The 25,739-nt window shown below is 46.0% G+C and overlaps 1 protein-coding gene and 1 pseudogene across 6 annotated transcripts in view; one reads left to right on the forward strand and one right to left on the reverse strand.

Moving 5' to 3' along the window:
* DHDDS (dehydrodolichyl diphosphate synthase subunit) overlaps window positions 1-25,739 on the reverse strand; it is a 49,221-nt gene that overhangs the window by 20,751 nt on the left and 2,731 nt on the right. For 4 of the 6 annotated variants that reach the window (XM_033227639.1, XM_033227641.1, XM_033227640.1 and 1 more), the window contains exons 3-6: window positions 21,881-21,997; window positions 16,558-16,700; window positions 12,692-12,808; window positions 11,472-11,573 (exon numbers count right to left, since the gene is read on the reverse strand). In XM_033227639.1, the coding sequence (XP_033083530.1) occupies window positions 11,472-11,573; window positions 12,692-12,808; window positions 16,558-16,700; window positions 21,881-21,997 (479 nt within the window). The remainder of the gene's footprint in view (window positions 1-11,471; window positions 11,574-12,691; window positions 12,809-16,557; window positions 16,701-21,880; window positions 21,998-25,739) is intronic. The other 2 variants (XM_033227645.1, XM_033227643.1) reach the window with 1 other exon arrangement.
* Window positions 991-1,537, forward strand: LOC117091339 (annotated as a pseudogene).

Below are 25,739 nucleotides of genomic sequence, written 5' to 3' on the forward strand. Positions count from 1 at the left end.
CTGTGTTTGATAAGAGCTACTTTCCCAAGCACACAGATGGTCAGAAAGGAGACAGAATTGAAGAAAACTGGTTACTGGAAGCATTTATCTGAAGTAAAACTATCCTGTCCACAGAAAGTGTCTGTGGCTCCACGAATGCTGTTTACCTGTCCTACCAACTACCCAGAAGCAGAATTCAGAATGTCCAGGTAGTTAAGAGTTGCATCTTGGAAAGGGTCCAGAAGACAAAATTTCTTGGTGGGAACATGCTTCTGGATGCATGGTCAGGAAAGCAGAAAGATCTGGACTGAGTGTTCAAAACCAGACTCTACGCTTACTAGTTGTGTGTCTTTAGGCAAGTTATTCATCTCTTTTTTTTTTTTGGAGATAGAGTCTTGCTCTGTCACCCAGGCTGGAGTGCAGTGGCACAATCTCGACTCACTGCAACCTCCACCTCTCGGGTTCAAGCGATTCTCTTGCCTCAGCCTCCCAAGTAGCTGGGACTACAGGCAGCCACCACCATGTCCAGCTAATTTTTGTACTTTTAGTAAAGACAGGGTTTCACCATGTTGGCCAGGCTGGTCTTGAACTCCTGACCTCAAGTGATCTGCCTGCTTCGGCCTCCCAAAGTGCTGGGATTACAGGTGTGAGCCACTGCACCCGGCCAAGTTACTCGTCTCTCTCAGTCCTCTTAAGGCAAACCACAGAGAGAGCTTTATTTTCCTTATCATCATCACAGAGGAAACAGTATTCATTTATAATTGAACAGTAAGAAGGGCTCTGGTTCAGATTTCTCTGGTAATCTGAGAGTCTAGTCTTGTCTTGGCAGCATGGTCTTAATTCTCCAAGTTACGTGAGACCGTGTACAATCCATATAATTTCTCATTCTCTTATCTTTAAAATGGGCCCATTTGCTCTTTCCCTAAGCGGCCTGAGGTAATCTGTGAAAATGGTTCACTTAACCCGGAGAAACCCACGATATCATGCAAATCAAGAGGTTCCAATCTTCGTGTTCACTTTAAGAACACTTGTGAAACTGCAGGCCATCAAGGGTATGCATATACAAAAAGCCACAAAGTATCTCAAAGATGTCACTTTACAAAAACTGTGTGTACTATTCCGACGTTACAATGGTGGAGTTGGCAGGTGTGCCCAGACCAAGCAGTGGGGCTGGACACAAGGTCGGTGGCCCAAAAAGAGTGCTGACTTTTTGCTGCACATGCTTAAAAATGCAGAGAGTAATGCTGAACTTAAGGGTTTAGATGTAGATTCTCTGGTCAATGAGCATATCCAAGTGAACAAAGCACCTAAGATGTGCCGCTGGACCTACAGAGCTCATGGTTGGATTAACCAATAAGTGAGCTCTTGTTGCCACATTGAGATGATCCTTACTGAAAAGGAACAGATTGTTCCTAAACCAGAAGAGGTTGCCCAGAAGAAAAAGATATCCCAGAAGAAACTGAAGAAACAAAACTTATGGCAGGGGAGTAAATTCAGCATTAAAATAAATGTAATTAAAAGGAAAAAAAAGGGCCCATTTGTCCTATCCACCTTATAGGTTATCATGAGGGTCAAATCAAATGAAATAATAGATTTGAGCGCACTTTGGGAACTATAAAGTGCTATACAAATAATAATAATAATTAATTATTTTCAGTCCCACCAACCTGCAGTGTGACTTCAGAGACTCAGTATCTCTGAGTTTACAATTTATCTGCAAAGAGTTTCTTCTACCTAGTTTAGGCAGTGGGCAGAATTCTCATGGAAAAAGCTGAGATTGTGCCAGTGCATTCCAGCCTGGGTGATATAGTAGACTCTGTCTCAAAAAAAAAAAAGGGGGAAGCTCTAAGGTGGATGAAAAGATGAAACTGACAAAATCAAAATGGAACATCTGTAGACTTTGGCCAACAAAAATCCATCACTAAATGGAATGGCAAGTTAAAGTTGTCTATGTGAAGACTTTTCAGAAATGATTTACATTAAATAACGGTAAAATATCCATTTTTATCTATGAGAATAGGTTTTTTTGTTTGTTTTGTTTTTTGAGACAGGATCTGGCTGTTAGCCGGGCTGGAATGCAGTGATATGATCTTGGCTTACTGCAACCTCAGCCTCCTGGGCTCAAGCCATCCTTCCACCTCAGCCTCCCAAGTAGCTGTGACTACAGGTGCATACCACCACACCCAGCTAATTTTTGTACTTTTAGAGACGGGGGTTTCACCATTTTGCCCAGGCTGGTCTCGAACTCATGAACTCAAGCGATCCAACCCGCCTCAGCCACCCAAAGTGCTGGATTACAGGTGTGAGCCACTGCACCTGATCAAAACAGTTTACATTTAAAAAATCTTGGCAAGAATAAGGTGAAATGAGCACTTTCAAACTCAGATCCTGAAGAAACAATAAAAAATGTAGACAAGTTCAGTCAAATATTTAATTGTGGCATTATTTGTAATAATAAAATATTAGAAACTGCCTATATACCCAAGAAATAGAAGACTGATTAAATAAATTAATGCAAGATATAATTTACAGCCATTATAAATAATGATATGAAGAATTATTAAAAACATGGGTCAGGCCAGGTGCGGAGGCTCATGCCTGTAATCCCAGCACTTTGGGAGGCCGAGGCGGGCAGATCACGAGGTCAGGAGATCGAGACCATCCTGGCTAACACGGTGAAACCCCGTCTCTACTAAAAATACAAAAAATTAACCAGGCGTGGTGGTGCGTGCCTGTAGTCCCAACTTTGGAGGCTGAGGCAGGAGAATGGTGTGAACCCAGGAGGTGGAGCTTGCAGTGAGCCGAGATGGTGTCACTGCACTCCAGCCTGGTTGACAAATCAAGACTCCGTCTCAAAAAAAAAAACCAAAAACATGGGTCATGGAAAAGTACTCATAACACTGAATGAAAAAAGCATGAGTCAAAGTGTAAACTATTCATTATGTGACATCATGTGTTGTAAATACTTATGTCAAAAGTGAGTGTGTGTGTGTGTGAGACAGGGTTTCACTCTGTTGTACAGGCTAGAGAGCAATGGCGCAACCACAGCTCATTGCAACCTCGACCTGCTGGGCTCAAGTAATCCTCCTCACTCGGCCTCCCAAGTAGCTACAGGCGTGTGCCAGCACAGCCAGCTAACTGTTTTATTTTTGTAGAGACAGGGTCTTGCCGTGTTGCCAGGGCTGGTCTCAAACTCCAGGGCTCAAGCGATCTTCCTGCCTCAGCCTTCCAAAGTCCTGGGATAATAGGCATAAGCCACCATGCCCATCTAATTTTTTCTTTTTTACTGCCTTATTGTTCATTTCAACTTTCCTGTGAGGAAGTCATTATACCACAGTGAATGAGAACACAGGCTCTGAAGCCAGGTTGAAATCTTGGCCCCAAGGTTTGCCAACTATGTGAACTTGCACAAGTTACTTTTCCTCTCCGTGTCTCAGTATTCTCATCTTTAAAATGGGCATAAAAACAGTATATACCTTATAGGGTCTAAGGATAAATGTATGTGAAATACTTAATGCTTGGAACAGAGTAAATGCTCAGTAAGTGTTAGCAATTACTATTAACACTATTGTTTTATAAGAAAGACAGAGGCCTACAGGGAGTCAAGTAGCCCATTCAAGGTAACACGGTGGAATATAATTTATTAACTATCCTTCGGTCTCAATCTAGTTCCTTCTTCTATAATTTCCAGACTCACAAAACAATCTATTAATTTAACTGCTAAAAATATACATATATACCTGGGTCAGGTGCAGTGGTTCAAACCTGTAATCCCAGCACTTTGGGAAGCCAAAGCAGGAGGATCACTTGAGCCCAGGAGTTTGAGACCAGCCTGGACAACATGGCAAGATCCTGTCTCTACAAAGAAGTCAAAAAATTAGCCAGATGTGGTAGGAGGCATCTGTGGTCCCAAATACTCAGGAAGCTGAGGTGGAGGATCTCTTGAGCCCAGGAGGTCTAGGCTGCAGTGAGCCATGTTCATACCACTGCACTTCAGCCTTAGCAACAGAGTGAAACCCTGTCTCAAAAACAAAACAAAACAGGCCAGGTGCTATGGCTCATACCTGTAATCCCAGGACTTTTGGAGGCCAAGGTGGGCAGATCATTTGAGGTCAGGAGTTCGAGATCAGCCTGGTCAACATGGTGAAACCCCATCTCTACTAAATATAAAAAAAATAGCTGGGTGTGATCCCAGCACTTTGGGAGGCCGAGGAGGGCAGATCGCGAGGTCAGGAGATCGAGACCATCCTGGCTAACATGGTGAAACCCCGTTTCTACTAAAAATACAAAAAAATTAGCCGGGCGTGGTGGCAGACCCCTGTAGTCCCAGCTACTTAGGAGGCTGAGGCAGGAAAATGGCGTGAACCCAAGAGGCAGAGGTTGCAGTGAGCCGAGATCACGCCACTGCACCCCAGCCTGAGTGACAGAGCGAAACTCCATCTCAAAAAAAAAAAAAAAAAAAAAAAATCCAGGTGTGGTGGTGTGTGCCTGTAATCCTAGCTACTCAGGAGGCTGAGGCATGAGAATCACTTGAACCTGTAAGGTGGAGGTTGCAGTGAGCCGAGAGCACGCCACTGCATTTCACCCTGGGCAACAGAACAACACTCTCTTTTTTTTTTTTTTTTTTGAGACGGAGTCCTGCTCTGTCGCCCGGGCTGGAGTGCAGTGGCCTGATCTCAGCTCACTGCAAGCTCCGCCTCCCGGGTTTACGCCATTCTCCTGCCTCAGCCTTCGGAGTAGCTGGGACTACAGGCGCCCGCCACCTCACCCGGCTAGTTTTTTGTATTTTTAGTAGAGACGGGGTTTCACCGTGTTAGCCAGGATGGTTTCGATCTCCTGACCTCGTGATCCGCCCGTCTCAGCCTCCCAAAGTGCTGGGATTACAGGCTTGAGCCACTGCGCCCGGCTCACTCTATCTCAAAGAAACAAAAAACAAAAATATATACATACACACACACACACACACACACACACACACACACACCCCCTGGAAGAAATAAGAATGAGGAGTTGGATGGTGATAGTGAGAAATCAGGAAAATTCCAGCTATTCGAAGCATAGAACCTAATTGTAATTTTTTTTTTTTTTTTTTTGAGACGGAGCCTCGCTCTGTGGCCTGGGCTGGAGTGCAGTGGCTGGATCTCAGCTCACTGCAAGCTCCGCCTCCTGGGTTTACACCATTCTCCTGCCTCAGCCTCCCGAGTAGCTGGGACTACAGGCGCCCGTCACCTCGCCCGGCTAGTTTTTTGTATTTTTTAGTAGAGACGGGGTTTCACCATGTTAGCCAGGATGGTCTCGATCTTCTGACCTCGTGATCTGCCCGCCTCGGCCTCCCAAAGTGGTGGGATTACAGGCTTGAGCCACCGCGCCCAGCCTCCTAATTGTAATTAATGCACTGACTTTGTTATAAATGTAGGTTTGTCTAAATTTGAACAATATAAAGTATACCGCCTCAGGCCCTGATGAGCCCAGTCTGAGCACACCAAGTTTCAGGAGTTGGTTGGTTGAGATATTGGCCTCCTGACCCTGGTGATACTGCCCAGCCCACACCCTGTCTGCATAACTAACCGCATAGAGGCAAGTTACTAAGCCATGCAGGACAGAGAAAGATATGGAAAAACTTGCTGGACAAGAAGCAGGAGATAAGGTCAGTGGTTACTGCAATGTGGTATGAGGGTAGAGCATGCTGGACTAGGAGTCAAGATCAGAGTCCTAGGCATAATGCATATTAGATCTGCTTGTCAAATGGCTTTCTTTCACTCGAGTCAACACTTGTCCCTTAATATTTATTTCATACACACAAGAACATTTGAAACATATTCATTATAAAGCACAAAAATATAATGAACTATGAAACTACCTCCAAACTAAGAATTTTAAAATTATCAAAAACATGCTTCTATTTCTATACCCCTTTTCTGTCTCATCCTCCTGCCTGCTCCCCGTCAACTCCACCAGTCTCTTGTTTTACCAACAGCTAATTTTCACTCTACATCTTAATTGACCTCTCTACAGCATTTGACACCATTGTTTCCATGGGTGCCCTACCCCTTCCCAACCTACACCAACACATTCCCTCTTTTCTTGGCTTATGTAATGCTGGCTGCCCTGGTTTTCTTCCTGCTTTTCTGTGTGTGTGTTTTGTTTTGTTTTTTTGCTTATAAAGTTTATTCTCCTCTACCCAGCCAGTAAAGGGCAGAGTTCCTCAAAAACACCATCCTAAGCTCTCTCTTCTTCTCATTCACTCCTTTGCAGGCAGGGCAGAGTGGCTCACGCTTGTAATCTCAGCATTTTGGGAGGCCAGGGCAGGAAGACCACTTGAGGCCAGGAGTTCAAGACCATCCTGGGCAACAAAGTCAGACCCTGTTTTTACAAAAAATAAATATAAAAAGTTAGCTGGGCACGGTGGTGCACACCTGTAGTAGTAGGTACTTGAGAGGCTCCTTTGAGACCAGGAGTTCCAGGCTGCAGTGAGCTTTGATTGCCCCACTGCACTCCAGCCTAGGAGAGAGCATGAGACCACCTCTAAATAGATAAATAGACAGATAGACAGACTCTCCTTAGCTTTGTCATCCCCTCTTTGCTCAGGTTGCCTTACACACAGATGGCTTCCATACTGGTGACAGAGATAAACCCTGTCTGAACTGTTGACCTGACTATACCAACCCCTCTCTGAACTGTTGAACTGAAATCTCTGTTCAACATGTACGGGATATCCAAAACCAAACTCCTGGATTTTCTTTCAGGGTTACCTACCACGGTGAAGGGCACCACTGTTCATTGTAATATAAGTCTAAAACCCTGGAGACACCCTTAACACTTCTTTCCCCAGAGTCAGTCAATTAAATCCTATTGATTTTAGCTACTTCCCTTTTTTTTTTTTTTTTTTGAGACAGAGTCTCACTTTGTCATCCAGGCTGGAATGCAGTGGTGCAATCTTGGCTCTCTGCAACCTCTGCCTCCTGGGTTCAAGCAATTCTCCTGCCTCAGCCTCCCGAGTAGCTGAGACTACAGGTGCATGCCACCACACTGTTTTTTGTATTTTTAGTAGAGACAGAGGTTCACCATGTTGGCCAGGTTGGTCTTGAACTCCTGACCTCAGGTGATCCACCCACCTCGGCCTCCCAAAGTGCTGGGATTACCACCACGCCAGGCCACTACTTCGTAACTCTTCACATAGTCTATTACGTCAGCACCACTACCAGCACCACTTTACCACCACCACCATAATCCAAGCTGCCTTCCAGGTATTCTCTACTTAAATTGTTCCAATAACTTTTCAGCAATCAAGGAACTCCTCACTCTCCTGCCTCTTACCCTGGTTATTGCTTATTCTTCCTCCTTAGATCACTTATCATTTTCTCAGGGAGCCTTCCCTACTGGGTCCATTCTTTTTATTATAAATTTTTGTTTAGCTTGCAAGTCGGGTAAAAAAGCTAAAAAAAAAAAAAAAAAAGGGTCAGGCGAGGTGGCTCACGCCTGTAATCCCAGCATTATGGGAGACCAAGGTCGGTGGATCATTTGAGGTCAGGAGTTTGAGACCAGCCTGGCCAAGATGGTGAAACCTCATCTCAACTAAAAAATACAAAAATTAGCCGGGCATGGGGGTGGCTGCCTGTAATCCCAGCTATTTGGGAGGCTGAAGTAGGAGAATCACTTGAACCTGGGAGATGGAGGTTACAGTGAGCCAAGATCACGCCACTGCACCCTAGTCTGGGCGACAGAGAGAGGCACTGTCTCAAAACAAAAAAACAAAAACAAAACAAAACAAAAAAAGAAAATTCAGAAAGAAAAATTCTTGTTGTACCATGCACCACTGCCTTTATACCAGTTGTCACCATTATAATTTTATGCTAACTTGTATAATCTTCATTAATGTTTTTTTTCCTTTACCAGAGCTCCATGAGGCAGGAAATATGTATTTTTTTTTATTTTTTTATTTTTTTATTTTTTTTTGAGACGGAGTTTCGCTCTGTCGCCCAGGCTGGAGTGCAGTGGCCGGATCTCAGCTCACTGCAAGCTCCGCCTCCCGGGTTTACGCCATTCTCCTGCCTCAGCCTCCCGAGTAGCTGGGACTACAGGCACCCGCCACCTCGCCCGGCTACTTTTTTGTATTTTTTAGTAGAAACGGGGTTTCACCGTGTTAGCCAGGATGGTCTCGATCTCCTGATCTCGTGATCCACCCGTCTCGGCTTCCCAAAGTGCTGGGATTACAGGCTTGAGCCACCGCGCCCGGCCGGAAATATGTATTTTTATCCCCTATGTACAGCAATGTGCCTACCTATAGTGCACACTTAAAAAATATTTGAATTAAGAGGTCAGGCGCAGTGGCTCACGCCTGTAATCCCAGAACTTTGGGAGGCTGAGGCAGGTGGATCACTTGAAGTCAGGAGCTCAAGACTAGCCTGGCCAACATGGTGAAACCTCATCTCTACTAAACATACAAAAATTAACTTGGCAAGGTGGCGCATGCCTATAATCCCAGCTACTCAGGAGGCTGAGGCACAAGAATCACTTGAATCTGGGAGGCGGGTGTTGCAGTGTGCTTAGATCACCCCATTGCACTCTAGCCTGGGTAACAAAGCCAGTCTCAAAAAAAAAAAAAAAAAAATTGAATTAAAAAATTAGCCGAGTAGGGGCCGAGCGCGGTGGCTCACGCCTGTCATCCCAGCACTTTGGGAGGCCGAGGCGGGTGGATCACGAGGTCAGGAGATCGAAACCATCCTGGCTAACACGGTGAAACCCCGTCTCTACTAAAAATACAAAAAATTAGCCAGGCGTGGTGGTGGGCGCCTGTAGTCCCAGCTACTCGGGAGGCTGAGGCAGGAGAACGGCGTGAACCTGGGAGGCAGAGCTTGCAGTGAGCCAAGATCACACCACTGCACCCCAGCCTGGGCGACAGAGCAAGACTCTGTCTCAAAGAAAAAAAAAAAAAAAATTAGCCGACTGGCCAGGTATGGTGGTTCGTGCCTGTAGTCCCAGTAATTTGGGAGGCTGAGGTGGGTGGATTACCTGAGGTCAGGAGTTCGAGACCAGCCTGGTCAACATAGTGAAACCCCGTCTCTACTAAAATACAAAAATTAGCCAGACATGGTGACATGCCACTGTAATCACAGCTACTCGGAAGGCTAAAGCAGAAGAATCGCTTGAGCCCAGGATGTGAAGGTTGCAGTGAGCCAAGATTGCACCACTGCACTCCAGCCTGGGCAAGAGACTCTGTCTCCAAAAAAAGAATTAGCTGAGCATGGTGGCACACACCTGTAGTCTCAGCTACTTGGAAGGTTGAAGTGGGAGGGTTGCTTGAGCCTGGGAGGCACAGATTACAGTGGGCTGAGATCACACCACTGCACTCCAACCTGGGTGATAGAGCGAGTCCCTGTCTCAAAATAAAAACAAAAATAGGCCAGGAGTGATGGCTCACGCCTGGAATCCCAGCACTTTGGGAGGCTGAGGCAGACAGATCACTTGAGGTCGGGAGTTTGAGACCAGCCTGGCCAAAATGGTGAAACCCCATCTCTGCTAAAAAGTACAAAAAATTAGCTGGGCGTGGTGGTGTGCGCCTACAATCCCAGCTACTTGGGAAGCTGAGGTGGAGGAACTGCTGGAACCCAGGAGGCCGAGGCTGCAGTGAGCCAAGATCATGCCATTGTACTCTAGCCTGGAGACAGAGTGAGACTCCGTCTCAAAATAAATAAATAAATAATAAATAAATAAAAATAAAATATTTGTTGAATGAATGAACTATGTGACAGAGAAATGTCACCCAGCTGTTAGGAAGGAGAGGCATTCATAAAATAGCCTCAAAAACTGTCTCCTTTCCTTTTTATCTAATTCTATTCTCACCAAGTAAACTTTTTGATTTTTAATCTAGTTTCCTAGGTCAATCAAATTGGGAAGGGAACCAGAAAACGTACTGGTTCCCAAGATCCCACATAATAGAGGTAAAGGATAAGAATCCTAAAATCGAACAGCTTTAGATATGAGTCCCAGCTCTGGCACTTACTAGTAGCGTAACACTGGGCAAGTCACTTCAATGCTGAACTCAATTTTCTCATCTACAACATGGATAACAGCCTTGAATCTGTCACACATAAGGTTAATGACTTAACGAAATACAGAACACACAACACATCTCCTGGGTTATGTTTTACTACTGTTATTATATTATTGCTATTAGTTTACAAATATTGAAAGTTATATAAATAATAACATGAGAGGGACCAAATATTTAAATGGCTTCAAAAGTTCCTCCAGCTCTAATAATTAGGATTCCACTATGTTGACAACACTTAATAATTTTCTTTTTGAAAAATACCTGAGGCCGGGCGCGGTGGCTCAAGCCTGTAATCCCAGCACTTTGGGAAGCCGAGACGGGTGGATCACGAGGTCAGAAGATCGAGACCATCCTGGCTAACACGGTGAAACCCCGTCTCTACTAAAAAATACAAAAAAGTAGCCGGGCGAGGTGGCGGGTGCCTGTAGTCCCAGCTACTCGGGAGGCTGAGGCAGGAGAATGGCGTGAACCCGGGAGGTGGAGCTTGCAGTGAGCCGAGATCCGGCCACTGCACTCCAGCCCGGGCGACAGAGCAAAACTCCATCTCAAAAAAAAAAAAAAAAAAAAAAAAGAAAAATACCTGAATTGGCCGGGCGTGGTGGCTCCCCCTGTAATCTCAACACTTTGGGAGGTTGAGGCGGACGGATCATGAGGTCAGGAGTTCGAGACCAGCCTGGCCAATATGGTGAGACCTGTCTCGACTAAAAATACAAAAATCAGCCGTGCATGGTGGCGCACGCCTGTAGCCCCAGCTACTTGGGAGGCTGAGGTAGAAGAATTGCTTGAACCTGGGAGGTGGAGGTTGCAGTGACCCGAGATCACATCACTGGACTCCAGCCTGGGCGACAAAGTGAGACTTTGTCTCACCAAAAAAAAAAAAAAAAAGAAAAGAAAGAAAAGAAAAGAAAAGAAAAACACCTAAATCTTGTGTGAAACTAGAACATGAGAGACGTAAAGAACTCTAGCCCCAACAAACTGCATTCACGAAAAGTCATTCTTGGAAGAACACTACCAAAGGGCCAGGAGGGTGTAATTTGTAAAGGAATAATAACATGGCTTTGTCATCTGCTTTGCTCTTTCTCTGGGGTTTCTTGGTGTGTGGTGAACTCTAGTTCTGAAGCAGGTTGTAATAAGCCAATCCTAATCTCTAAATTTGGGAGATCCCCTTAAATCTTTCCACATACTCCCCTAATTATACCTCTGGCCAAGTACGTGGCACAGAGGGGTTTTATGATTTGGTACAGGCCTGGTTTTTTTGTTGTTGTTGTTTAAGAGATGGAGTTTTGCCATGTTGGCCAGGCTGGTCTTGAACTCCTGGCCTGCCTCAAGTGGACTGCCCACCTAGGCCTCCTAATGTGCTGGGATTACAGGCATGAGCTGCCATGCTAGCCCAGGCTTGTTTTCCTTAGCAATTACCATGCAAAACAACTTGGGATACCTGGGATCCAACAGGCCTTGCTCCACCCCCCACGCCATCTCTCTCACAGCATTGCTGATCTCATGACGGGATGTGTATGCAAAACAGACATTCAGGAAACACCTGAGGAGGGAAGAAGAGAATAATTTACCAAAGGGGGACAGGGACTGATGACTGAAGTCACTGATTACAGAGCAGCCCTTCCAGCCTTTCCCTAGAAAAACAAATACACACCAAATGTTAACCGTGGATACCTCTGAAAGGTAAAATTATGAATTTTTTGTGGTTTCCAAGTTTTCTTGGAATAAACATGTAACTAGTTTTATAATAAGACAAATACTAAATGGCTCCTTTTTTTTTTTTGAGACAGAGTTTTGCTCTTGTTGCCCAGGCTGGAGCGCAGTGGCGTGATCTCAACTCACTGCAACCTCTGCCTCCTGGGTTCAAGCGATTCTTCTGCCTCAGCCTCCCGAGTAGCTGGGATTACAGGCGCACACCACTATGCCCAGCTAATTTTTGTATTTTTAGTAGAGACAGGGTTTCACCATGTTGGCCAGGCTAGTCTTGAACTCTTGACCTCAGGTGATCCACCCGCCTAGGATTACAGGTGTGAGACCCTGTGCCTAGCCACTAAATAGCTCTTATTGCCCTCCTAACCCTCACCCCTTCTACTGTACACCAGCTTTCAGAGGAAGACCCTACTGTGACATTGGCACAAACAAAGGAAAATAGGAAGGAGGTTTGATGTAAAACAAGTCCACTGCCAAAATACATGTTATGTTTCAAACATCACGGAGTTTGGATTATTGAATTCTATTCCCTTGTAGGTCTCTATGACCTCCCAAAGTCCATAGGTTAAAGGAGTGGAACAGAAAAAGAATTTCTTGAAGGATCTGTCTTCAAAGACAGGGATAAGAACTGCTGTATTCTGACCTCATCCCCTGTCAAGTAAAAACATATATACATATATACACATACACATTTACTTGGTGGGGGGTATGCACAGAAAGGAGGAAAGAGAAACTATGCGTATGTGCCAGTATACACACATATAACATGTTATTGCAGAATCATGTCTGGTGTGCCCTGCAGTCAGAAGGAGAAAGTCTCTAAGCTGCTCAGCCTACTCTCTCATTGCCCGTTGCACCAATCTAGACCAAGAAAAGCCCAGGATGTCTCCCTAAAGCCAGCAGGGAATCAAATATTAAAACAGCTCCCTACAGGGAAATCTGAGAACTTACTTGTTGTAGTTCTTTGTGGCCTGTACAGCTTGTGCAATCAGCTCCTGGAGATCCAAGGGTAACAAGTGCAGATCGCCCAGGACCCGGATACACACCCCATGCTTCTGCAGTTTCTCCCTGATCAGGGAAAAGAGGCAGCATTGGGATAGGGCCCCTGCTGAGCTGGAGAGAGCAAGGTGCTCAGGTAATAACTGACAACCAGTTTTTTGAGGGCTTTCCAGTGTGTCAGACACTGTTCTACATGCTTGCATCCCCTCAACAACTCTGAAAGCTTACTTCAGTGCCGAGGCTCAGACAGGACAGTCAGATGGGGACTGCCCAAGGTCATATAGCCATCAAGTGCTCTGTTAGGATTGAAACTCTGTCTGACTTGAGAACCGAAATTATTTTTCTCGAGACGGAGTCTTGCTCTGTCACCCAGGCTAGAGTGCAGTGGTGTGATCTCGGCTCACTGCAACCTCCGCCTTCCAGGTTCAAGCGATCCTCCCACCTCAGCCTCCCAAGTAGCTGGGATTACAGGCACCCGCCACCATGCCTGGCTAATTTTTGTATTTTTAGTAGAGACAGGGTTTCACCATGTTGGCCAGGCTGGTCTCGAACTCTAGACCTCAAGTGATCTGCCTGCTTCAGTCTCCCAAAGAACTGAGATTACATGCATGAGCCACAGCGCTCAGTCCCAAACTCTTTTTTGTTTGTTTGTTTGTTTGTTTCCTTTTTTGGAGTCAGGGTCTTACCCTCACCCAGGCTGGAGTGCAGCGGTATACTCATGGTTCAATGTAACTTCCAAATCCTGGGCTCAAGCGATCCTCCTGCCTCAGCTTCCCAAGTAGCTGGGACTAAAGGTGTACACCACCATGCCCGGCTAATTTTTGTATTTTTTGTAAAGATGAGGTCTCACTATGTTGCCCAAGGTGGTCTCAAACTCCTGGCCTCAAGTGATCCTCCTGCCTGAGCCTCCCACAGTGCTAGGATTACAGGCGTGAGCCACCATGTCCAGCAAGAACCCAAACTCTTTTTTTTTTTTTTTTTTGAGACAGAGTCTCGCTCTGTCGCCCGGGCTGGAGTGCAGTGGCCGGATCTCAGCTCACTGCAAGCTCCGCCTCCCGGGTTCACGCCATTCTCCTGCCTCAGCCTCCCGAGTAGCTGGGACTACAGGCGTCCGCCACCTCGCCCGGCTAGCTTTTTGTATTTTTTAGTAGAGATGGGGTTTCACTGTGTTAGCCAGGATGGTCTCGAACTCCTGACCTCGTGATCCGCCCGTCTCGGCCTCCCAAAGTGCTGGGATTACAGGCTTGAGCCACCGCGCCCGGCTCCAAACTCTTTACTATATATTACACAACGTCATGTGTCCTTTTTGGGAAGTTGTATTTTATGTATCTGTGAAGTCCCATTTGAGAAGTGAGTAAACTCCTCAAGGGAAGGAGCTGTATTATTGGTTACTTTTGTTACATTCTAGTGAAATATGATGATAATGGTGACAGCTAACATTCTATGTTTACTAAATGCCAGATATTGGTCTAAGTGCTTTACATGTACCAACACATTCCATTCTTACACCAACCTCTGAGTTATATACCATTATTATTCCCCTTTTACAGATGAGGAAACTGAGGCACAGGGACATTAGGTAATTTGTTCGGACAGTTGATGAATGGAGAACCAGGATTTGCACATAGGGAGTCAGCCTCCAGAGCTTGTCTTCTTAATTATGACATTATATTGCTTCCATACAATAACTCCCAAACTCTGCATATGGTGAGAATGAATTCAACCAGTTTCTCTCATCTGGAAATGCTATGAAGAAACCAAATGCTTCACGTTTGGAAAATGGGAGCTTGATAGAAGGAAGTATACTAGAAGACCTCGATTCAGCTCTTCCTGCTAGCTTGTGGTATAGTTCTGCCACTAGCTTGATGTGTGACCGTGCGTAAGCCCTCGTCTAATGTTTTTAAATTTTTAATTTACTTATTTTTATTTTAATTAATTAATTTTTTGAGACAGCGTCTCACTCTGTTGCCCAGGATGGAAGATAGTGGTTCAATCACAGCTCATTGAAGCCTCAACCTCCCCAGACTCAAGTGAGCCTCTCTCTTCAGCCTCCCGTGTAGCTGGGATTACAGGCATGTGACACCCTCCTCAGTTAATTTTTTTGTATTTTTTTGTAGAGATGGGGTTTTGCCATGTTGGCTAGGCTGGACTCAAGCAAATTCCTGGACTAAAGCAATCCGTCCTCCTTGGCCTCCCAAAGTGCTGGGATTACAGGTGCAAGCCACCCTGCTCAACTTCTTCTCTTTACTAGGGTTTTGTTTCCCAACTGATGAAATAGAATCAGGCCAGTGGTTTTCCCACTTTCTTTCAGCCAAAGAACCCTTTCTTCAAATCAAATTCTACACAGAAGCCTAATACATTAAATAGGTAAATGCAACTCAGCACCCTCTACCCCACTCTCACTGGGTTCTTTCTACACCTCCTCAGACCTTGGGGTTCTGTGGCACATTAATGGTAAAGCACCTCTGAGGTTTCTTCTTGCTTTTGCCAGGACTTCGTGATAAACGAAGACCATTTTCTCTACTATTAACTGATCAGAGCAATGTCATTAGCATCTCTTCTGCCGTGCATTTTGATCTTGCAGGAATTGTAAGACGCCCTGTCTCTCAGAGCACAGTGTAGATGATAGCTCAGCTCTGGAGTCAGAAAGACCCAGGTGTGCACCTTGGCTCTGCCTGATAGCTGTGTGACCCAGGATATATGCCTTAACTTCTTTGGTTTCTACTTTCCTTCTCTCTAAAAATGGGCTAATAATATCTTTGTCATGGTATAATGTGATTACAGGATGAGTAAGAATATATTTGAGGCTCAAAGCCTGGCATATAGTAAGCACTTTAAAAAGGTAAGATTAGTGGGATGTGCCCCCCGTGCCTCCATCCTTGGCTCCTTAGGTGTAAACTCTGAGCCACACAGGCTCTGCTGGGGACCGGAGGGCAATGTCTGTAGCCCAGAATCTCACCATCCTCATATAGACAGAAGGAAGCCTGGCTACTCTCCCTACCACCCATTGTTCTAGGCTTACCTTCACTGGAGTTCTAGGCTCACTGTTCTCTCATCTTCCTGGTATAGGTAGGAGCTGGGCACACAACAGTTGTAACTAAGATTTTTGGGCAATTCTGGCTGGTAAGGGCTCCATACTTTGAAGCAAGCAATCTCCACTGAACTTCGTCTTTTCCCCTCTCTGGCTTTATTCCCTAAGTTAAGCCTAAACTTACTGACAGCTAAGAATGGTACTGACGCTTCCCCATAAATGTCTCTTATGCATCATCCCATCCCTCCAAAAAGACTATGCAGGGGGAGTACAGTAACTTTTTAGGGTTCACTGTGCAGCAGAAAATGACTTCCTTAATGTTTTCTTTAACTCTACTTCCTTGGCCATAGTTTATTGGCTCTGGGGTAGAAATCTGATAGAATTTAGGGATCCCAATTAAGGGATTTTATTGATTCTGGGTTGCTCTTTTGAAGCAGAGAAAACTGGTCTGCAGAGAGAGGTGGAAATAAATGAATACAGAGGTTCTACCTAGTGGGTTTAATTCCTGGTTTCAGTTTTGCTTGAGGTTGGCTGTACTTGTTCTTAAATCATGTGACACACCTCAATATCCTCAAATAAATGCCCCCTTTTTAATTTAAAAAAAAAACGGAAGAAATAAAGAATGAAAGACTATCTTGTATTTCTGATATTTGCCATCCAAGATGTCTAACTAACATTAAAAAGAGTTAGGAGTCCCTTAAGTAAGCCTCAGATAACAGAATTTCAAGGGTTAGGATAAGGCTGGGGGTGGTGGAAGAACATACTCTCCCCTCTGATAGCATCTTACTGTTCTTCCATCAAGCGGCTGAACTTCTGCCGGGCCAGATCCATAAGCCCGTCTACCTCACTCTTGGAGCGTTTGAAGTTCTCAATGCTGAATGCGTAGACCGTCACCTCTAGGATGCCCAGGTTCAAACACCACCGCAGAGTCTGAGAGGGGAGAAGGCAAGGAGCTAGGATACAAGGAAGAGTGGGAAGGGAAACAAGAGGTACTTTTTGGTCCTGACTCAGAGTTGGAGATGGGAGGCAGACTTTTCTCCTCCCAAAGCTGGGTGAAGCTAGGATAACATCAGTGTTTATGTCAGAATTAATGAATAAAACAAGGAGAAAACCACCATTGAAGAAACTGAAAAATGTGATCTTAGTGAATGCTGATGGCATTGTGAATTACAAGAAAGAACTCTGCACTGAGAGTGTAAAGACCTAGGTTCTAGTCCCTGACTCCATCATGCACTTACGTGACTAGAATCAAATCACTTAATCTCTCTAGGTTTAAGTCTCCTTACCTGTAATAGGAATCACAATCCATCCCTTACAAGGTGGTTAACGAACAATATAAAAACACAAGGTGTTATTATTCACAGCATAACTTCATTATTCTGGTAGGTTGAGAGGCTGATGAGTCAAAAGAAAAAAGCAATAACTGGACAGCTGTGTAACATTTAATAGCCTGCAAAGAGTTTTCACATAATTTCATTTGATTCTTTGAACAACCACTTTAAAATGACACTGCTGTTTTCATGCCTACTTTACAGATGATAAAACAGGCTCAGAGTTGAAGAATATGTCAAAAATCCTCAACTCAACTGTCTGATTCCATTATATAGAGTTCTAGAACAGGAAAAACAAATTTATAGTTACAGAAATCAGAACAGTAGTTGCCTAGAGAAGAAAAGGAGGAGGTGGAACAGAAGTTGATTGAGAAGGGGCACCAGGGAACTGTTTGGAGAGATAGAAATGTCTACATCTTTTTTTTTTTTTTGCTGGAATCTCATTCTGTCACTCAGGCTGGAGTGCAGTGCTACAATCTTGGCTCACTACAACCTCCACCTCCTACGTTCAAGTGATTCTCCTGCCTCAGCCTCCCGAGTAGGTGGCCTACAGGCATGTGCCACCACACCCGGCTAACTTTTTGTATTTTTAGTAGAGACAGGTTTCGCCATGCTGGCCAGGCTGGTCTCAAACTCCTAACCTCAGGTGATCTGCCTGCCTCGGCCTCCCAAAGTGCTAGGATTACAGGTATGAGCCACGGAGCCCAGCAGGAAATGTCCTATATCTCAACAGGGGTATGGGTTAAATGAATGCATTGTCAAAACCTAAAATCTGTGCATTTCACCATATGAAATTATAATTCAAAAAGAAATGAAACTGGCTGGGTGTGGTGGGTCACACCTGTAACCCTAGCACTTTGGGAGGCCAAGGTGAGCGGATTACCTGAGGTTGGGAGTTCAAGACCAGCCTGGCCAACATGGTAAAACCCCATCTCTACTAAAAATACAAAAACTTAGCCAGGTGCAGTGGCACATGCCTGTAATCCCAGCTACTTGGGAGGTTGAAGCAGGAGAATTGCTTGAACCTGGGAGGCAGAGGCTGTGATGAGTGGAGATCTCACCACTGCACTCCAGCCTGGACTACAGAGCGAGACTTTGACTCAAAAAAAACAGGCCAGGCATGGTGGCTCATGCCTATAATCCCAGCACTTTGGGAGGCCGAGGTGGGAGGATCATGAGGTCAGGAGTTCGAGACCAGCCTGACCAACATGGTGAAACCCCATCTCTACTAAAAATGCAAAAATTAGCTGGGTGTGGTGACGCGGGCCTGTAATCCCAGCTAGTCAGGAGGCTGAGGCAGGAGAATCCCTCGAACCTGGGAGGCAGAGGTTGCAGTGAGCCAAGATCACGCCACTGCACTCCAATCTGGGCGACAGAGAGAGTGAGACTCTGTCTCAAAAAAAAGAAGAAATGGGCCGGGCGTGGTGGCTCAAGCCTGTAATCCCAGCACTTTGGGAGGCCGAGACGGGCGGATCACGAGGTCAGGAGATCGAGACCATCCTGGCTAATACGGTGAAACCCTGTCTCTACTTAAAAATACAAAAAACTAGCCGGGCGACGAGGCGGGCGCCTGTAGTCCCAGCTACTCGGGAGGCTGAGGCAGGAGAATGGCATAAACCCGGGAGGCGGAGCTTGCAGTGAGCTGAGATCCGGCCACTGCACTCCAGCCTGGGTGGCAGAGCAAGACTCCGTCTCAAAAAAAAGAAGAAATGAAACTCACACTTAAACTTAGTCCTGGCTGGGCGCGGTGGCTCACACCTGTAATCCCAGCACTTAGGCCACGGGGGTGCAGATCACGAGGTCAGGAGTTTGTGACCAGCCTGGCTAACATGTACCACTAAAGGTGGAGAACAATGCTGAGAGGTGAGGAACAATGCTGAGAGATGGAGAGCTGGAGAAATGTTGAGAGATGGAGAGCTGGAGAAATGTTGAGAGATGGAGAACAGAAGAAACAAAGCTAAAGAGCTACCTCTCTAACCCCTTAACAAACATACAAGCCAACAAATCTATTGTCATCTTAGGAAAATTACCAGTGAGAATCTGACACTTGAACAGCCTCAGGCTCTAAAGACCTTGCAAGGCAGCCACTGTGGATGGCACATCTGGGTTGGAACCCACCACTGACATCAGTCAATATAGTTGCTAATAACAAGTTGATTTTTGAGCACTTCCTTTATGTCAGGGCCTGTGCTACATGCTTTTCATTGTGCCATCTTATTTATCTTCAAATAATCTACTGAGAGAGATTGCTAACCCTGTTTTATAGATGAAGAAACTGAGGCAAAAGGAAGCTACATAACTCACTGCAGGTCGCAAAGCCAGACAGTGACAGAGCAGGCATGCCAATGAGTTCTGAGTGACTCCAGAGCTTAAGCTCCTAAGCATTAGGCAAAACTGCCTCTCAGTTACAAAACAGAAGCCAGAGTCAACAAACTCTATAAAGTAAAGACTTCTACAAGGTGTTAGTGAGAACCCCACTGCCACTCATTCAAGAAAAAAACATCACAGCCCTGGCATCACGCTGTGCCCCTGTGCCAGGATACTGGGACCTGTGAACGACAGACCATATTTCCATTCTTTTTTTTTTTTTGAGACAGAGTCTCGCTCTGTTGCCCAGGCTGGAGTGCAGTGGTATAATCTCAGCTCACTGCAAGCTCCGCCTCTTGGGTTCACACCATTCTCCTGCCTCAGCCTCCTGAGTAGCTGGGACTACAGGCGCCTGCCACCATGCCCAGCTAATTTTTTGTAATTTTAGTAGAGACGGGGTTTCACCGTGTTAGCCAGGATGGTCTTGATCTTCTGACCTCATGATCTGCGTGCCTCGGCCTCCCAAAGTGCTGGGATTACAGGCGTGAGCCACCACTCCCGGCCCTCTATTCTTCTTAAAAGTTTCACCAAGATTGTCATATTCCATTCTTTTGTTAAACTTAATGTTTTCCAATTTATAACATGTATTATACCACAAAATGTTCATGACCTCTGTGTAGAGTGATGTCCTGGTTTGCCGGGGACTTTCACCAGTTTTAGCACTGAAAGACCTGCGTCCTGAGAAACCTGTCAGCCTTGCCAAAGCAGAATGAATAGTCACCCAATGTTCGTCCAGAAATGTCACTTCTAAGAATTTATCCAAAAAGAGTACTTTCTTTTTCAGACAAGGTCTTGCTCTGTCACCAGGCTGGAGTGTGGTGACATGAACATAGCTCACTGCAGCCTTAACCTCCAGGGTTCAAGTGATCCTTCCACCTCAGTCCCGTAAGTAGCTGGGACCACAGGCATGTACCACCGTGCTTGGCTAATTTTTTTTTTTTTTTTTTTTTGGTAGAGACAGGATCTCACCATGTTGCCCAGGGTGAAACAGTACTATTTATAATGTTTATTGTAATGTCAAGTAATAGTGGAGCAGTTAAATTGTATCAGATCCTCTTGATAAAATATTGTACAGTCATTGAAACATACAGTTAGAAAGCTTATATATACACCTTAAAAAATGCTTCCCCAAATGTTGGCCGGGCACAGTGGCTCATGACTGTAACCCCAGCACTTTGGGAGGCTGATGGGGGTGGATCACTTGAGGTCAGGAGTTCGAGAACAGCCTGGCCAACATGATGAAACCCCATCTCTACTCAAAATACAAAAGAATTAGTTGGATGTGGTGACAGGTGTTCAATCTCAACTACTCAGGAGGCTGAGGAAGAAAATCACTTGAACCTGGGAGGTGGAGGTTGCAGTGAGCAGAGATCATGCCACTGCACTCCAGCCTGGGCAACAGAGCGAGACTCTGTCTCAAACAAACAAAACCAAAATGTTAACAAATAAGGTTACTGAAGCTACAGATGCAATTTTATTAATTTTATTTTATTTATTTTATTTATTTATTTATTTTTTTTTTGAGACAGAGTCTCGCTCAGTTGCCCAGGCTGGAGTGCAGTGGCGCGATCTCTGCTCACTGCAAGCTCCGCCTCCCGGGTTCACGCCCTTCTCCTGCCTCAGCCTCCCAAGTACTGGGACTACAAGCGCTCGCCGACACGCCCGGCTAATTTTTTTGCATTTTTAGTAGAGATGGGGTTTCACCGTGTTAGCCAGGATGGTCTCAATCTCCTGACCTCGTGATCCGCCCGTCTCGGCCTCCCAAAGTGCTGAGATTACAGGCTTGAGCCACTGTGCCTGGCCAATTTTATTAATTTTAAGTCATGTAGAGCATACAATAAGGATTGGATGAGGCATAGAATATAAACTGTTGATTTATTAAAATAAGAAGAGGCAATTTTGTTCCTATTTCTAATATTTTATGGTCATTCACTGGATGATTACTTCTTTGTTAATGTCATTTTTTTTTTTCTTGAGATGGTGTCACTCTGTCACCCAGGCTAGAGTACAGTGGCACAATCTCTGTTCACTGCAGCCTCAAGCTTCCTGGGCTCAGATACTCCTCCCACCTTAGCCTCCTGAGTAGCTGGAGGCACAGATGTGCACCACCAAGTCTGGCTAATTTTTAAATTTTTTTGTAAAGACAGGTTCGATTATGTTGCCCGGGCTGGTCCTGAAACCCTGGGCTCAAGCAATCCTCCTGCCTCGGCCTCCCAAAGTGTGGGATTACAGGCATAAGCAACCACATCTGGCCAACGTCAAGATGAGACCTATAGCTAGCAAGCAAACAGTAAAACACAGAGACAGATACACAAAACACTCTCCAACCACAGCAAACTCAGAGCCTGGTTTTCTAGCTATAATCCACCTCTCCACAGACTGTTCACTTTGGGCTCTGCCATACACACCCACCTCAGCTAGCTTGTTGAAGCCCTGTGAGTGGCCTTCCTGCCGCTCCACCTGGCACTTCTTGGCATAGCGACGGTTCCCGTCCATTATGAATGCAATGTGTTTCGGCATTGGGCCTGCCTGTGGAATAGGAAGACAAATCATGAACAGGTTTCATATTCTTCAGGAATAAAGGAAGACACTACACCCCAAGGTGATAAGTTTGCGCTATGTGATGAAAACCCCAACAAAGGGAATTGGGTACTTTGTGCTTTTAACTCAGTAAAAAGACATTAAAGTTTACTTACTTAGTTACTTAATTTTGAGGCAGGATCTCACTCAGTCACCCAGACTGGAATGCAATGGTGTGATCACAGCTGACTGCAGCCTTGGCCTCCTGGGCTCAAGTGATCCTCCCACCTCTGCCTCCCACTGAGTAGCCAGGGCTACCAGCACATGCCATCACACCTACCTGGCCTTTTTTCTTTTCTTTTTTTTTTTTTTAAGAGATGGAGTTGGCCAGGCATGGTGGCTTACGTCTATAATCCCAGCACTTTGGGAGGCTGAGGTGGGTGAATCACTTGAGGTCAGGCGTTCGAGACCAGCCTGGCCAATATGGTGAAACTTGGTCTCTACTAAAAATACAAAAATTAGCCAGGCATGGTGGCACGAGGCTGTAGTCTCAGCTACTCTACTCTGGAGGCTGAGGCAGGAGAATCGCTTGAACCCAGGAGGTGGAGGTTGCAGTGAGTCGAGATCATGCCACTGCACTCCAGCCTGGGCGACACAGTGAGACTGTCTCAAAAAAAAAAAAAAAAAAAAAGAGACGGGTGGGGTGTTTCCGCATGTTGCCCAGGTCTCGAACTCCTGGGGTCAAGCAATCCTCCTTCATCAGCCTCCCAAACTGCTGGGATTAAAAAAAGTATGAGCCACCATAGCTGGCCTACTTATTTTTTTTTTTTGAGACAGAGTCTCGCTCTGTTGCCCAGGCTGGAGTGCAGTGGCGCTATCTCGGCTCACTGCAAGTTCCACCTCCCGGGTTCACACCATTCTCCTGCCTCAGCCTCCCGAGTTGCTGGGACTACAGGTGCCTGCCACCACGCCCGGCTAATTTTTTTGTGTGTTTTTAGTAGTGACGGGGTTTCACCGTGTTAGCCAGGATGGTCTCAATCTCCTGACCTCGTGATCTGCCCGCCTTGGCCTCCCAAAGTGCTGGGATTACAGGCGTGAACCACTGCGCCCGGCCTACTTATTTTTATTTACATATTTACTGAGCACTTACTCCATGGCAAATACTATGCTAAGCTTCTTATACTTCATCTTATCATACAAGTCTATAAAGTAAATAGTATTATCTTCATTTTACAGGTAGAAAAACAAGCTCAGAGACTTCTAGTGACTTGCATAAGTCACACAGTTAAGAAGAGACAAATGGGGATTCAAACTGATGTCCCTCTGCTTCCAGAGTTAATGTTTCTTTCTTTTTTTTTTTGAGACAGAGTCTCGCTCTGTCGCCCAGGCTGGAGTGCAGTGGCCGGATCTCAGCTCACTGCAAGCTCTGCCTCTCCGGTTTACGCCATTCTCCTGCCTCAGCCTCCGGAGTAGCTGGGACTACAGGTGCCCGCCACCTCACCCGGCTAGTTTTTTGTATTTTTTTTTAGTAGAGACGGGGTTTCACCATGTTAGCCAGGATGGTCTCCATCTCCTGACCTCGTGATCCGCCCATCTCGGCCTCCCAAAGTGCTGGGATTACAGGCTTGAGCCACCGCGCCCAGCCCAGAGTTAATCTTTCAACCATATGCTCTTAAGTACAGGCTTGGTTTAGTTGGTCTCCAACTAGAGAGCAAAGGGAAAAAAATTTTTTTTTTTCCTTGAAAAAGGGTCTTACTCAGGCCAGGCGAGGTGGCTCACACCTGTAATCCCACCAGCACTTTGGGAGGCCGAGGCGGGCGGATCACGAGGTCAGGAGATCGAGACCATCCTGGCTAACACGGTGAAACCCCATCTCTACTAAAAATACAAAAAGTTAGGCGGGCGAGGTGGCGGGCACCTGTAGTCCCAGCTACTCGGGGAGGCTGAGGCAGGAGAATGGTGTGAACCTGGGAGGTGGAGCTTGCAATGAGCTGAGATGGCGCCACTGCACTCCAGCCTGGCCAAAGTGAGACTCCATCTCAAAAAAAAAAAAGAAACAGGGTCTTACTCTGTTACCCAAGCTGGATGGAGTATGGTGGTGTTATCTTAGCTCATTTGCAACCTCCACCTTTTGGGAGGAGAAAGGTTCTCCCACTTCAATTTCCCAAGTAGCTGGGACTACAGGAATACACTACCACACCCAGCTAATTTTTTAATTTTTTGTAGAGATGGGGGTCTCACCATAATGGCCAGGCTGCTATCGAACTTCTGGGATCAAGAGATCCACTCGACTTGGCCTCCCAAAGTGCTGGGATTACAGGTTTGAGCCATTGTGCCTGGCTAGGAAAAATTTTGATGGGTATAGTCAAACGAAGATGGTACCTTCTACAGAAAAAAGGAACTCATACGGCCAGGTGCAGTGGCTCACGCCTGTAATTCCAGCACTTTGGGAGGCCAAAATGGGTGGATGACTTGAGGTCAGGAGTTAAAGACCAGTTTGGCCAACATGTTGAAACCCCCTCTCTACTAAAAATGCAAAAATTAGGGCTGGGTGCAGTGGCTCACGCCTGTAATCTCAGCACTTTGGGAGGCAAAGGAGGGCAGATCACGAGGTCAGAAGTTCAAGACCAGGCTGGCCAATATGGTGAAACCCCATCTCTACTAAAAATACAAAAATTAGCCAGGCGTGGTGGCAGATGCCTGTAATCCTAGCTACTTGGGAGGCTGAGGCAGGAGAACTGCTTGAACCTGGGAGGCGGAGGTTGTAGTGAACCAAGATCATGCCACTGTACTCCAGCCTGGGCAACAGAACAAGACTCCACCTCGGAAAAAAAAAACCAAAAAATACAAAAAATTAGCCAAGTATGGTGGTGGGAGCCTGTAATCCCAGCTACTCAGGAGGCTGAAGCGGGAGAATGGCTTGAACCCGGGAGGCAGAGGTTGCAGTGAGCCGAGATGGCACCACTGCACTCCAGCCTGGGTGACAGAGTGAGACTCTGTCTCAAAAAAAAAAAAAAAAAAAAAAAAAGGGCACTAATTCCTGACCTCTAGCCAACTGCTGACACACAGGAACTGGGGCGCAATATTGCTGGATCTGTTGATCTTGCAAGAAAACCAAACATCAGGATTTTTATAAAAATTTTGCTTTTCGGCCGGGCGCAGTGGCTCACGCCTATAATCCCAGAACTTTGGGCGGCCGAGGCAGGTGGATCACAAGGTCAGGAGTTTAAGACCAGCCTGGCAGGCCGGGCGCAGTGGCTCAAGCCTGTAATCCCAGCACTTTGGGAGGCTGAGACGGGCGGATCACGAGGTCAGGAGATCAAGACCATCCTGGCTAACAAGGTGAAACCCCGTCTCTACTAAAAATACAAAAAAAAAAACTAGCCGGGCGAGGTGGCGGGCGCCTGTAGTCCTAGCTACTCCGGAGGCTGAGGCAGGAGAATGGCGTAAACCTGGGAGGCGGAGCTTGCAGTGAGCTGAGATCCGGCCACTGCACTCCAGACTGGGCGACAGAGCAAGACTCCGTCTCAAAAAAAAAAAAAAAAAAAGGCCAGCCTGGCCAACATGGTGAAACCGTCTCTACTAAAAATAAAGAAAAATTAACTGGGTGTGGTGGCGGGCGCCTGTAATCCCAGCTACTCGGGAGGCTGAGGCAGGAGAATTGCTTGAACCCAGGAGGCAGAGGGTGCAGTGAGCCGAGATCATGCCACCGCACTCCAGCCTGGGTGACAGAGTGAGACTCTGTCTCAAA

This window comes from Trachypithecus francoisi, unplaced genomic scaffold (assembly GCF_009764315.1).
Source record: "Trachypithecus francoisi isolate TF-2019V2 unplaced genomic scaffold, Tfra_2.0 Lachesis_group12, whole genome shotgun sequence".
Taxonomy (NCBI): Eukaryota; Metazoa; Chordata; class Mammalia; order Primates; family Cercopithecidae; genus Trachypithecus; species Trachypithecus francoisi.